Genomic DNA, 16,048 nt, shown 5'->3' on the forward strand with positions numbered 1-16,048 from the left:
TAGTTACAGTGTAAACAAAGAATATATCTCAAGGGAAGCTATCAACAGTCAAATAGGCCAGGTGTCACCAAATTACTTTAAAAGATCACTGCTGCATGAATATTTCCTTTAATATTGAAATTCTTTATGATAACATTATTACATATGAATAAAGAGAGCTATTGAAAATAAGTGGTGCCAAGATAAATTTACATAAAAAGGAAATTGGCTTGATAAAGCCAACAGATATATAAAAGTAATTTTGAAGAATCAACTCTAATTTTCATCAAAAGAAAAATACAGTACCAAAATAACTCATCTTCAAATCTAACAGCATTTTGTTTACCATATTCTGATTTCTCTGAGGGCAGCAATACTATTAATCAAGTCCTCTTTGAAATCTATTCTCCCCTTTTGATCCCTCTGACATAGTGTCTTACATACTCTCTCAAGATTGTGATCTCTTCGTTATCCTGCTAAATATGACTATTTCTAAAAGTTTAGTTTTATGCCCTCTACACTGCCTTCTCTATCTCCACAAGGAGGTAAACACTATTCTACATGGAAGACTAACATTTATTCCTCTTTTATTCTATCTCCAAGTGCTGGCTGGCCATTTCCATGTAGATAGTCCGATACTATGTCACAGTAAATGTATAAAAATAAACTAAATAAATCAGTTTTCCTTCACATCTTTCATATTTCCATTAATATCAATGTTATCAAAATCACCTAGGCTCAATTATCAACAAATTTATTAAATCTATCATTCTCCAGTCCTAATTCTTCTATCAAAATACCAAATCATATATATAAACACATATATAATTTTTTTCCACAAATTTCCTACTACCTATCCCTATAATTTTTCATGATTTTACTTTTCCCCCACCTGATTTCATATCTAAAATATTACTACTGGCATCAAACTATTTTTCTATTAAGTTTCTGGAATATAAATATAATTTACCAAAAATCCCCACTATGTTAACTATTCTTTATGCTTACATGATAATATGAGGCCATCAACGTACAGCTCAACTTCATACATTTCATTTTATCAGCCATTTTTCAAAATCTATTCCAGACACATTTTGAAAATTGCTCTATGAACATGTCTTAATATTTCTTACTTGGTTATTTATAATATTCCTCTTATTTATTAATTATCTTTTTTACTGATTCAATTCTTATTTCTCTTTCAAGGCACAGTTTCAATTCTTCCTTAACAAAATCGCTGACCATCCACCTGAAGTGATCCCCCTACATCTTTAGATATAGGAATTATCTTTTCTCATATGCATGCCACCATTTAAAAGTAGTTATCAATACTTTTGTTTTCAGGTATATTTTATCTTCTCAATTCAACTGCATGCTGGTTAAAATCAAGTACCATGTCTTATTCTTATTCATGTGTCTCCATATTTTGTGTTCATAAATAAAATAGCACTCAAATATTTGCTAATCAAAATGACTTCACCTGTGTGTTTACATTATGCATAATTTAAATACTTTCTCTTATAACTATCAAATCTTGAATATCCTTGTGATATCAACTCATAGAGCATATCAAAGAATTACAACATAAACGTAATTCCCAGTGTGACAAGCTAGAGAGACAAACATTCATGGCAACAAATTTTAGGGTGTGTCTGCTACCAAGATATAGATAAGAAAGAGACAGACAGAATCTATAGAGCCCCAGAAATCTGAAAGACAGTAGCAATAACTAAAGTTTATAATCGAAAGACTGAAAGTAATTCCTTACCCAGAAAGGTTGAAACAAAGACTGGAAGCATCAAAGAATCCTTTTAACACACAGAAGGCTGATATGACATCTTGTTAGGTAATGAGATAGACAGAAAGGAAGAAAGAAGGAAAGAGATAGAGATCTTGAAATTTGGATTCACATGAGAACACCATATGAGATATACCTATTTTAAGCTTTTTGTTCTCCCTTTCCTAGATACATACAGCTACAATTGTCTAAAACTAAAATAGAAATCACACTGAGAACAGGTTAAAAAGCAAGCATGTGCAAAATTTCTGAGTGGTGGATTGGCAGCCTCTGCTTGTTTAGAACGTTGCAAGGAGAAATTTATTGTTCTGGATTAGTGGACACTGGAACATTTTTTTTAAAATCTCAAGTAAAAGAAAGGTTAACAATTACAAAAATAAGAAAAAATTAATTAAATAAATTTGTTATTTGGAATTTACTCATAAAATAACAAAAACAAAGCAACAATGAAATTCAATAAAATAGCTTTCTAGCAAAAGACATATTGTACTCTTCATTTAAAATCAGAACCAGACAAGAGGCAACCAGAGAAGAGCTTTGAATAACATGACAGAAACAGACATTAGAGAGAGATTCATAGACACAGCTAGAACAATAGGTGTAGAGAAAAGAAAGAGAGCAGGAAAGATAAAGCAAAAGCATCAAACACATGAGGAAAACTACTAACATGGAATCTACAAACCCCACTCCAAACATCTTTTATTTACTATATAATAATAATCCAATGGCCTAGTACTAAGAAATTTAAGTCTCTTTTCGTATCTTTTCAAATAAATTTAACATTCATTTAGTTAAAGCTGTAGTTAAAACTTAGCTGTACTGTGATAATTTAAGAGAAAAAGGGCTAAAAACAACTTTTAAATTTAGGGGCATTTATGCTTAACTTGCCTACCATTTTGAGGGAATGAAATTACGAAAGCCCCCAACTTCAGTTCAGTGAATTTGCACACATTTTCAAGTTACTTCTGGGACTAAGCTAACTGCCTCTCAGTAATTAATTGGAGTTTAGAACATTTAAACGAGTTCAGAACAACTCTCATCAAAACAAAGCTATACTGTTTACTTCCTGCCACTACCAAACACAAATATATGGGCTTGCTAACTATACCTAAAGAATTAAGAATATTCTTAATATACACTATCTGCCTTCAATAAAATATCCAAATATACTCTACTTTTGCCCTGAACTCACTTTATATAAGGACTGTTCAGATGAAAACATGAATAATTTACATAGTTTTTAAAAGAATATAGATAAGAAAGTTTAAGGCCTAGAATTCAGGTTTTTTTTTAAAAAAAACCCCAATAAATTTGTCTTATGTTCATAACATTCTTGACAATATCCTCTTTAGCTTCTCCTTTTGGTTGATTAAAAAAAGGTTCAAAGTTTCTATCTTATATATTATGTTTTTTCAACAAGTACTTTTAAAAGTTTTAAGATTATTTCATTAAAAAAAAAAAAAAAAAAAAAAGGAGACAAGGGGGAAAGTGCAAGGAATATGTATTGTCTATTCCATTTCACACCCTATATCACTTGCCATATACTTCTTATAAGTAACAAAAACCCAACATCCATTCTCCAACTGCTTTTATTATTCGGATCCTCTATTAAGAATAACACTAGCCATAAAAATAATAAAAATGACTTCATTACTTTTATAGACAATACCACTAGCAAGCTGAGAATCTATTTATAAGATTTAGAAATGAACTAAATTAGGGAATTATGCAAGCATACAAGAAATTAAATATCTTTACCTAAATTCTCAATCTCAAACCTTTTGTTTATAAATTTGAGTGATTCTAAAATAAAGCATAAGATTTTTAAAAATGTTGTCATAGCTTGCTGCAGAAAAAAATTAAAATATTTATCTGAATGATGAGTATCAGTACAATATTAAAATATTAATGGCTCAATATTTTAAATTTATTAAATGCACTAAAAGGTTATTTATTAAAATAAAATTACTACATATCAAACATAGACATTTAAAAATTTAACCTTTTACCTTTGAAAGGCTTTCTGATGATACAGGATTTTACTATTTCTAAAATTTCATAAAACAATTTTAATTTCTGTAATAAATAAGAAAAGCACTATAAAATGCTGATTAATACAAAATAATTATTTATTACATAATTTCATTACCTTTTACGAAGGTATAAATTTCAAATAGAAAATTCAATTATCATACAGAGGACCAATAATGAAACAGTATTCACAAAATATACTTGACAAAAACCTGTATTTTTAAGTATTTGTATGTAAAATTTTGTTCTTTTAAAGGCACAGTTTAGCCCTGGCCAGTGTGGCTCAGTTGGATGAGTACTGCACTGCCCTATGCACGGAGAGGTCGCTGGTTAGATTCCTAGTCCCAGCACATGCCCAAATTTCGGGCTTGATCCCCAGGAGGGGGAGTGCAGGAGGCAGCCGATTGATGTCTCTCTCATGGATGTTTCACTCTCTCCCTTCCTCTCTCTATAAAAATCAATAAAAACATATTTTAAAAAATAAATAAAAGCACAATTTACATTCCTTATTTTCAGCCACAGGTATAACGGTGAATTTACTCATTCATTATACAAATTTGATTTTAACACTCACACAAAATGTTAATCTTAATAATACTTCGTTTAAACTTTCATCCTAACTAGCCCCTTTATATAGGGTACAATAAAGTATTTACTAATTTGAACTTATGATTACTAGTACAACTTAATGTCAGGGACTGAATTTGTACTAATCAACTTTTATGGTATTTAAGTAACACTAAAGCTTACTTATTAGCTACAGAGAGCCAAAAAGTTTTAACTATAGCCAAAATTCAACATTCATGATATTGGACAGTGAACACAAGTTTCTACTCCTCCCTCAAATTGTTTTTATTTTCTTAGTAACAATGCTGGATGTTTTATTTTCCATCTGCCATAGATAAAACAAACAATGAAAAAAACAAAAGAATAAAGACCAAAAACTAGGGCACTTAAGGTAATTTAAAATTGAGAGAGGAAAAAATTGTCAAACTAAATTATCTCTCAAAAGATCTACTCAGGAGTTAACATCATTTTGAAAATATTTTCCCACTGCACACATCGCTAACTGGGTAGAGTTGGAAGTTAGCTGTGCAATAATTAAACCCAACTAGAGTTAGCATTAAGAACACATTAACATAGGACAGAAAAACATGGGTTTAAATCCCAAGTACCCATATAATAGCTGTGTGACCTAGCTGACCCTGGGCAAAGCACTTATCTCTATAGTTTCGCCATTCTCAAAACCAGTAATAAAATCTACCCTGATTATCTTACAAGATTTTCATGAGACACAAATGAGGTAAAAATGTAGAAGCATTTTGGAAGCCTTTAAAAATCATCCAAAAAACTAAACAGAGAATCTTTATGTTAATGAGATGAAGAGTAGCTCATTTTCTGTTTTGTTAAATGCAGGATACACTTTTAATCCTTTTTAGTTTGTGTTTTGTTTTTCTCAGTTTGAAGAGTCTATGGTGCTATCCAATTCTATTTATTACATAAATTTGTTTCTTCTGCCATTTAAAGGCTTTTAATTTCTTATTCAAAAAGACCAGGGAAAATATCCTGATCTAAAATACTTATTAAACAATAAATAATTTTTAAGGCAGTTATGTAACTATAACCCCCTTAACTAATTTCAAGGAGTATACAATATAATATGGGTGACTTCTATTCCTGATTATATCACTAATTTGTAATGGTCTAAGAGTAAATCACTTTAATCTCAAGGTGCTTCGATTTTTATATCTACTAATAAAGTGGAATATTAGTGTGATGGACTTACCTGACCAGAAAAAATTCACCTTTATAACTTAAAAGTGACAGGAGTACTCAAGTATGAGAAAACTTTCCCTCTAATCACTCTAATATAACAATGCCCTTTGAAAACATGAAATTACTAAATAAAGTAATTAATATGTGTTTAGACCACAAATTGTTTTCTTTTGAAACTAAAGACAAATTGAGAAATGACTAATTTCCTCTTTCAATAGAGATGTCCCAAAAAGAAGCAAACCAGAACACAAGGATAGAAGAGGTGAAAAAATTCTTCACCAGCATATTTAAGGATTTGTTTTTTTTAAAAATCTCCTCTCTACATATAATCACTAAGGAAATCCATCCATCCCTAACAATTTTACTCTAAATAATTAACATTGTCTTTTTAGAAAAATAAGAATTTGACAAATCTTATTTCTTACTTTACTGTACCCTAAAGGATATCAATAAAGATAGCTACGGTTAATTCCGTAATAAAAACTCCTTTCATCTTCTGAATGCTGCTCCCTCAAATTTTTTATTAATGACTTCTTACTACATAGAGATAACTTTACTATGATTATCAATCAAGTATGTTATCACTTTCATGAAATTCTTCCACAAACTATTATATTTCACAAGACTGTTTTCTGAAACATTTTTGCAAAATAACTGACCACACATACTATTGATTATATTGTTTAATGATTTATCACCAAAGATTTCTATCCTTGATTTTTTAAAAAATCTAACCATGTGGAAATAGCAAACAGACATTTTTAGTTTTGTTTTCGTTGTTAAAACGTATCACTGATGTACAGGAAGTACTGTAAAACAATGTAACTAAGCAGCAGTCTTTAAGGAGCACTTCATACAGTGGTTAGAGAGAAACAGAAACACTACAGAAAAAGGTGTATGTAACATTAAACCACTGCAATTCAAATACCCAGCAAAATACACTGAAATCTATATAAGCAGCAAAATACGGAGGAAAAAGTTCCTAATCCCAAATAAATATCTAACATACTATAATTTGATAAAAGGAAAGAATGCCTGATTCTTTGGCTTTAGTTGTAAAATGGGTGTATTTGAATTAAATTCTGTTGTACTACAGGACTACTGATGAAGTACAATAAAACAATATATATTTTTATAATTTATTCTCATAGTTTTCCAAACTTTTGTCCTATCTATATTGCATTTTCATACTTGTGAGTTTCTCATCAAAGTTTCACTATTAAAGCTATTTAAAAACTAGCTTAGTTATCACAATATTCATGTACTGTAACATGCACAATTAATTTTCCTTTAAATATAGCATCTAAATAAAAGTGTGGAATAAGCAACTTTTTGAAACTTAAAGTCAAAATAATGTCTGAACTTATACTTAAATGGATTTCCTTTGTGATACGCAGAGTACCTGAGTGAAGAAGTCCCCAAATCTTTAATAGCTATAAAGAGACTGATAATTACCATATTGAAATAAGATCGAATTTTGACTCCTCTTGCCAGATCCCATACTATCACGTTTCCATCATGACCAGCAGAAAAGAGAACTCTTGGATCAAATGGGTGTGGCTCAAGAACAAATACCTCATCTTCATGACCCTAAAATATTTTTGAAGTAGCAAAGAATTATAAATATTAAAAAAGAAAATTCAATCAAACAGCAATATGGAAACATTTTGAAGTTCTGAGTTTTAAGAATTATTAAAGTGGCAAAATCTTCATATTTATAAATGTATAATAATGAAGCTGAGCTAATATCACTCTCCAGGGTTTTGCTATCATTTGATGAAACCTGATGCAGCCCTATATACTAAAAAACATCAAGTATCTATAATTTCAAGCCAAACCTGTTAAACTGATTTTTAAAACTGTTTCTAATCTCTGCCAAATATGTGTTACCGATCTATAAAGTTAGAGATTTTAGTTAACATAAGACTTTATTCCTCAATGAAAATATTCCATTCTACAGTTTTAATTATACCAAATAAAAATTAATCTTTTTTCTCACCATCAGGACATGAATTAGTTGGCCGGTGTAAGAATTCCAAACTTTCAGAGTCATGTTATTAACTGCAGTTATAACTGTATTGTCATGTCGATCCCACGCCACCATAGTTACTTTCATCTTTGTGATTTTATCTTCTATTCCTTGAAGGTTTTGACTGAAAGTGATGAAGGCAGTATTTGTTTATACTGATGCTATTTATTAAAATACCAGTATGACAAAAACCTAAATGTAATTTCATATAATTTATATTCATTAACATAACTGTCACTTAGCAGTTAAGAAGAGTTTGAGTAAACAGGATGATGGCAAAAATCACTGCACCGAGTCAGCAAACCTGGGATTCCAGAACTCCTCAGTCTTTCAAAATGACTGAAGTAAATGTCACTGCTTTAACTCTATCTGGACCCAGAAACTCTGTGCCATGCTACTCTCCATCTTTTACTGTTACTGTCACGCCCTAATTGCTCTGCTCTCCCATACGAGACTACTCTACACAAATACAAATAGAAAAAAATGCTAAGACCAAAATAACAGTTACAAGGTGTAATATAATTTCTTTTGGCTGGAGGAAACCACTGGATAGACCACTTCATCCCTCATTAAAATATGCTCTGCTTTTACAAAAACTAGTAAAACTTAAAACTATTCTTAAAATACAATCATCACCTTAACAAAACTGAACTGGAAAAAAATCATTAATGCAGGTCTTCTCAGATATTTTAAAGATCATTTTATAAAAATTAAAGCTTTACATTCCAGTAGCACCTCTAGTCATAAAGCAACCATTTCAACATTGATTATGATATATACTTTTATAGGCTGAGAGTCACACCAACCTGTTATACAGGATACTTTAAATGATCTATCTGTATTTATGTATTATTTCAATTTTGATTTCTTACCCTGCTGGACGAGTAGCCATATCCAACAAAATGCTCTTCCATTCTCTTCGTTTAAATTGCCAAATACGTGCTGTCCCATCACGACTCCCACTTACAAACCTGCATTAAAAAGGGAGCACACCGCCAAAATAAAAATCACACATGCTTTACTGAAAGGAACTTTCTCAGAGTTATGTTTTTAAGAATACTCAAAAAGACAGCACTCATCTTCACTTACACACCATTTTAATACAATAAAAATTACTCAATCAGATATTCACTGCAAATCTAAAAACTTCTGAAGCATTACAGGATTTAAAAAATTTTACACACATTTATTCTAATATGCATGGCTAAGTCTCAAATAACATTCAAAAGGGTTTCAAAGCCACCATTTAGTACCGTAGAAATAGAACTGATACTTTCCAATGGAAAATCACTGACTTTTCTCTCAATACTACTGACCTTGACTTGCTCTACTCAAGGTTCTTAGAAATACCTTTCTTTCATTTTAAAACAGTTCTGCCTCAAATATAACAGTGTGATACATTTCTAATCTCTACTAAGTTTTCCTTTACTTTGATATATACAAGAAATATGCAAGGTGGATAGAAGTCCCTATCATTAAAAATGGCCAACTAAACTAACATTGCTACAAATAAAACATAAAGACATATGTTTGCATGTGAATGCCATATACACTTTTCCGTATAACTGGTCAAGATCTTTCTTTTAGGTGGTTAATTCCTATACAATTCTAATTAAAATCTGACTACAAAAATTTTCATTTCATAATTTAAAAATTGGAATTAAATTTAACAAAAATAATTATTTTACCTGTTACTAGTGTTGGAAAACTGGATACTGTCAACTTTGTCCTATATATAAACAGATAAAAAAGAGGATCCTGAAAATAAACTGTTAGACTCATTTAAATTGTACTCATCTAATTCTTTTCACCAATACTTACAGTATGAAACTCCAATTCTGACATTTTCTCTGGCTGACCTGAGCCAAAAAAATAAACCCTAATAATATGGTCTGTGCTTCCTGTGGCCAGAAACATTCCACCTGAAGAACAACAGCAAACATTTAAGAGTAAAACACAATTTCAAAATTAGATAATGCAATGCAAACAACATAACCACAATGTATACTAAGTGATTAATACTTTACTCTGAAACTATTCCTATTTGTCCTAAGTATATAAATATATCTAACCTGAATTTAATAAAGAACTCTGCTAACATAGTTTTGACTAGAAGAAAGCTTTCCACTACAAATGATTTCACTGAGTGACTACATAATCTTACGTTGAAATTAACAATCATCCTCACTAGAAAACATACCTTTTAACTGCTCAAATTCTCTTGCCCCATCTCCCATCTGTTAAAATTCTATCAAAGTTTTAGGGCCCAATTCCTTCAGTAATTGTCTTTACAAGTTTTTCAATCAAATGAGCCTATTCTCCTCAATTAAGACTTTGTCATATAGTACATAGAGTGTATACCTTCCATTACAGTTATTTGTACATTTCATTTACTCTCTCCTTGAAATCAATACTCTCCTACAGTGCTGAAAACAGTGCTATACATAATTGTACTTAGAATTCTTTGAACACATTTGTGTTATTACTAGAAGAAAAACTGTCTTCATGAAAGTAACAGTGGAAATTTAGAAGTTAGAAATTAAAAATGTTTGAATATTGATATGAAAAAATTTATTCATGTCATCAGTTTGCAATCACTTATCTCAGGTACTAGTGGCTATCCACAATTATGAAAAGAAAGTAAAACTGAAAACAAATGTGGAAATAACTGGTACTAGAAACATTAAATATTAAATCTATTCATGATTCATTTCCAATATCCACTCAAAATGCTGCTACATAAACTCAAAACTTAATCTGAATGTCAGCATTACTGTATAGCTAATTTTTAAAGAGCAAATAAGAACAATTGAGCAAATTAATAAAGCTGTACAAATATCAATCAAATTTCTTTTACTTAGCTATGGGATACCTCCAAAATCCATGAAAATATAAAGGAGATTTAAAGTACCTTTCTTCCAGCAAGATAACTACTCAAAGATGTATTCCTTAACAGAGTAAATTTTGAAACTATTTATTCTGTCCTACTAGAGATTATAATCTTCTTAAAGAAAAATATTATTCCTGTGTGTATATAAACTAAACTCAAAATTCAAATACTTCTAAATTAATTTTCATCCCCTGCCATATGTATAATATGATTTATATTACAATAGTAAATATTTTCCATAATTGTGTTCCACTATAGTTAGCTTGCCCCCCTCCCCCACTCCCGTTAAAAACAAAAACAATAGACATCTATTTCTCACAGTTCTGGAGGCTGAGAAGTTTAAGATCAGGGTGCCAGCATGGGGGTGAGGGGACAAAAACATTCAGCACTCTAAATGAAGTCAAGGACCCTGATGTTCTCTGTATCACAGAATGCCACATTTTCATCTCCTGTGCCTTAACAAAACTATCTTCTCTAATCCATGAAAATTTTGGCATTTAATCAACAGCTCTACCACCTCTTTCTCAACTCTAAAACAAAGGTTTTTGTGTCTTTACATACAAGGTACATACGCTGTGTGCATTAAAAGCTTTTGCTCATGGGTCATGTTGTCTTTTACCATTTTTGTACACAAAGTACTCAGTGCAGAGAACTTTCTAGGGCAGAGCTAACCTCAAGCACTTAACTGCCTTTGAAAATACAGGGTGGGGCAAAAGTAGTTTTACAGTTGTAAGTGAAACAGTTTATTCTTATTATTAATTACTGTATTATTTTCCATACAAACAACTGTAAACCTACTTTGTCCCATCCTGTATAATATCCAGAAAAAGAGATTCTAATGTATAACTTTAAGCAGAAAATTAGGGAGGAAGAAAAATCTTACCAGCACTAAAAGAAGAACAGATCATTTGAACTCCAGGCCTAGGGCGCTCTGTAAATTTTGTAGGTCTTGGACTACAATACAAAAAATAAACAATTAAATATATCCGAAAGGGAATAGCAACACCAGAAACCTGCTGTTTCAAAAAATAATCACAGAAGGACAGAATTATATAAGAAGCAACAGATGGCTCCCCTCCTAAAAACACGTTTGAAATCATTATGTGTCACAATCAGTGGATCTTGCGGAAACTCTACATACAGGTTTTGTAGGAGCTCCTGATTACATGACAATTCACACGTAAAACAATCCCAAAGCCACTGTTACACCAAGACATGTAGGTATTAGTTATACCCACTACTAATCAAATCAAACAGTTTCTCAGTTTTTGACAGAGAACACCAATGCACAAATACATAAATAATTTGTAAACATGGACACAAGCAAAATAGGTGCTGCCTCTGTGGCACAATAACTAAAGTTTTTCGATGTCAGACATTATTTATTAAACATCTCCCCTTGTTTATCTTCTAATGTGATAAAATGTCTTATAAAACTCCAAAAATTAAGAATCTTACATTTATCCTAGTAAAAATCTTATGAGCATTTGACTCTTATGTCAACTATAATGCTTATTCAAAAGTGATGTACAGAAAATAGGTGACACTCAACTATATTTACATTAATTGTATAACAATTAGATTATATGTCTCATATTAATATTATTATTTTATATATTTTATTGATTTCAGAGAAAGGAAGGGAGAGGGAGAGAGACAGAAACATCAATGATAAGAATCATTGATCAGCTAGCTGCCTCCTGCACGACCCCTGCTGAGGAATGAAGCCACAACCTGGGCATGTGCCCTGACCGGGAATTAAACTGAGTTCTCCTGGATTATAGGTTGATGCTTAACTGCTAAGCCATGCCAGCCGGGCTCATATTAATATTATTGACATTAAATGTTTGATGTTATAATCAACCATATTATTAAAAAAATTACAGATTTTACATGATACCAGCTCTAATACATACATATATATGTAATGTTCCAATACAGTGATTGCATTTAAAGCCCTACTTAATATATATTTTGACCTAGTTTTTCTCAGATTAGGAGAAAATTTCAAAATTAGAGCCTTCAATCAGAGTGCACTGTCCAACTTTCACAATCCACAGCATTCAAATAGAGTGATTTCTATTTTGTGATCATTTAAGGAAAGAAATATATTTCTGACCTATCAATTATACATTATGAACAATAAGAATAGTCTTTCTTACTGATATAGAACACAATACAAAGTATTTGTTAAATTTCAAAAATAAATTTGTAAATATTTTTAAATTGGCATTTTAAACAACTTTTCTTAATATCCAGAGGTTCTGATATAATTGAGCATAATAAATACAATTTAGATAAATGAAAAGTCATTAAAACATTCTTTAAACCTAAATGTATCAGAGTAAATTTAAAGTAATTGCAACTTAAATAAATTAATCCGAAATTATAAAGGCAAATGATGTCCTACACTTTCCTTAGCATCTTATAGATCATAGTTCTAAATTTTTTAAATTTTCTGGCATACTCATTCATATAAATGACAAACCACCATTTAGCTGGAACTCATAACCAGAATGTGCAAATAATCATATAGATTGCCATTTTAAATGGGCTTTAATATTTTTAAAGGGAAAAAACAGATAAGTAGGTACAAATAATTTATTTTTAAGTGCACACTTGAGGAACTATTTTAAGACAAGGCCTTAAACTCAGACTGAGCTCAACTTAGGCAAGTTAACATTTCTGTACCTCAGGCTCCTCATATGTAAAATGGGGATAAAAGGAGAAGATATATCTCAGGGTTGCTGAATTAAATGAGTATAATCCATGTAAAGTGCTTACTGCTGGACCAGCACACACAGTAAACATTAGTATTATTAGTATTTTAATTAAGTTCATCTAGTTCTAGATATTATGTCAATGAATAACTGCTACTTAGTTTGGCACAGTGGTTAAGAGTATGTTCTTAAAACAAAAAAAGTGGGTTCTAACAGTGCACTTCCAGTATCCACCTTAGTTTTCTCCCACCCCCCCAACATCCTAAAGATAGTAACATACCTTCTTCATAGAGCTGTCATAAAGATTAATGATATAACAAATATAAAGTTCTTGATACTAGCTTGGCAGACTAAGAGCTTAATAAAAATTGGATATCATTATTATTATTTGCATGTTTTAGGATTCCAATTCTCTCCTTACATTTAACCTACATATGCTTGGGCAGCTTCCTCCTATTCAGAGATCTCTTGAGCCAGCTTCCAAGTCACCTAGCCACTCAGATTACTCTCGTAAGAAGGAGCGCCTTTCCTAGGGGAGTTGTTACCATACATATAAACCCTATATAAAACTGAATTTATCAAGAAATTTGGTTTTCCAGAAGAGGTTTCAATTAATGATGAAACTGATTCTTTATTAATGCACGGAGGGTTGCTGAAGTCACTCATATAAAAAAGCATTATAGTGCAATACAATTTTTGCCTTTGATTAGTAATTAAAAGTCTATGATATAAATATGGTAATTTAAGTCCTGCCAAAATTTTTGGGAGTTATCAACTATGTATAATACAGAAAATAGGTGTCCCTATATCTAAGGAAAAATTACTCTTATTTTTATGCCTGACTCTAGCTTAAAAGTTTTAAAGAACAATTATCATAACAAATAGAAAATATTACTTTATAAACAACTAGAAAAACTTGTATGTCCAAAAATTAAAAAATCACTAAGCAAAGAATGGAACAACTCCTCTGTGGAATATAATATAATGCAACTACTGAAATTTTATAGATGGCTATGATTAACTGTTTGAAAAACAGCAGAAAATTATATATATATTTCCCTATATATAAAACTATATATATTCCCTATATATATATAATAAACATATATATTTATATATATAAATATATTTCCCTAAAAATTTTAAAAATTTTTATATGAAAAGAAATTAAGGTAATGGTTTTATGAATAAATCTACATAAAGATTCTTAAAAAAACCCATTTACATGGAATAACTTCTCAAGGATACAGATAAGTATTGTTATACTTCACAATACAACTCTCAACAAGCACAAAGTTAGGAGTTTAATTTTGTAATACCATTTTTATACCTATGCTACTTTTAAGATCACTAATCACTTTTCTTCTCTACAAAAACAAGATAGAAAAGATAAAAGTATCCCAATCAGGTCCATAGGGAGGTAAACTCAATGGAAAACAACAGTTAACTATTGCTATTGTCCATATATATCAGTAAACTATTTCAACTTTTATCTAAATGTTTACAGAAATCCTTTAATATTCTAAATATTAAAAATTCGACTGAAGTGATTCACTTTCTCCAAAGAACCCTGTCTTTGATCACAATCCTTTTATTCAAACAAAGTATAGTTTATTTAGGCTCCCTCATGCCCTGCTATAAGAGGTACTCTCCAGGAATGTTCATACAAATGGAGTTTACTTAAACACTACTGTTTTAAAAGAATGACGTGCACGGATTATTTTATTAAATAATTCAATTTTTGTTGATAATTTAAAAACAGAAGAGATAATTACTTTCTAATCTGAATGACCTTCTATCCTGAGAGCAGAGAGATGGCCATTTCAACAGTGTGGAAACACTAGATGTACTACCTCTCCATTCACAGACTGTCTATGGGGTAAAGAGAGAATCCACTTGAGAGGTGGCGCGGTGTAGACAGTGCAGGACCAAAGGGCAAGAAAGTGTGCTAGGCCTGACCTTGCCAATTTTTCAAAACCATTTTAACTATGGGAAAGTCATTTAACCTTTCTTTGCCTCACTGTCCTTAAAAGATCATACTGTCCAGCCAACTTGTTTTAATAAGCCAAGATAATATAAGTGAAAGCACAAATGCAAAAGCCTCCAAAAGGGAGGGTGCATCTACCTAATGAAAATGTAATGATTCTGCTTTCTTAAGTTTCCTTAGATCTACAATAAAATCTCAAGTTTACAGACGTGGGAACAGAAATAATTACAACTGTTCTAAAGAACAGCCTACGAACTACAATTATATTTTCAGCTCCAGAAAGAGCTATTCAGAAAAAACTAGGTAGCATACAGAAATGAGTGGTAATAAGACAGGTATAGTCTGAAGGAAAGAACTATGGAAACAAACATGTTAACATGAGAAACTTTCTTTGAAGCATGAAAAGAAAAAGAAAGCATAAAAATGAAGTCAATGAAGAGCCAAAATGATTTTCTGTTACTCAAGGAGAAAAAGAAAATTTATGCCTATTGTTAACTACTTTTTAACTTTTGCAATTTCAACCACTAAACACATTTATGCTTTTAATGTTATATCTGTGAAATAAAAGAGCAACTGACTTTATTTTAAGGGTCCCAGCATCCCACAGCCAAAAACAAATAGTGCCATCTGCCCCAGTAGAAGATAGGTATCTCTTTGAGCCACTGCACAATGGTGAGAACTGAAAAACATCAAAGAAAAAAATATCTTTACAAGAGTTGACAGAGTCCAACTAATAAACCCACTTTTTTACCATACAAATAGCAATAATAACAGAATTAGAAAATGCCCAGAATGACCAAGGTCTTGACTACCAAGTTATTTAAAGCCATGTATTTAT

The 16,048-nt window shown here is 30.9% G+C and overlaps 1 protein-coding gene across 1 annotated transcript in view; it reads right to left on the bottom strand.

The window, feature by feature from the left end:
* The window catches only part of PHIP (PHIP subunit of CUL4-Ring ligase complex), a 127,117-nt gene that overhangs the window by 64,718 nt on the left and 46,351 nt on the right, over nucleotides 1-16,048 (bottom strand). Inside the window, exons 9-15 of the mRNA XM_087817480.1 lie at nucleotides 15,789-15,889; nucleotides 11,387-11,457; nucleotides 9,435-9,535; nucleotides 9,302-9,342; nucleotides 8,486-8,584; nucleotides 7,584-7,737; nucleotides 7,040-7,174 (exon numbers count right to left, since the gene is read on the bottom strand). Coding sequence (XP_087673606.1) covers nucleotides 7,040-7,174; nucleotides 7,584-7,737; nucleotides 8,486-8,584; nucleotides 9,302-9,342; nucleotides 9,435-9,535; nucleotides 11,387-11,457; nucleotides 15,789-15,889 — 702 coding nt within the window. The remainder of the gene's footprint in view (nucleotides 1-7,039; nucleotides 7,175-7,583; nucleotides 7,738-8,485; nucleotides 8,585-9,301; nucleotides 9,343-9,434; nucleotides 9,536-11,386; nucleotides 11,458-15,788; nucleotides 15,890-16,048) is intronic.

This window comes from Miniopterus natalensis, chromosome 5 (assembly GCF_054644295.1).
Source record: "Miniopterus natalensis isolate mMinNat1 chromosome 5, mMinNat1.hap1, whole genome shotgun sequence".
Classification (NCBI taxonomy): domain Eukaryota; kingdom Metazoa; phylum Chordata; class Mammalia; order Chiroptera; family Miniopteridae; genus Miniopterus; species Miniopterus natalensis.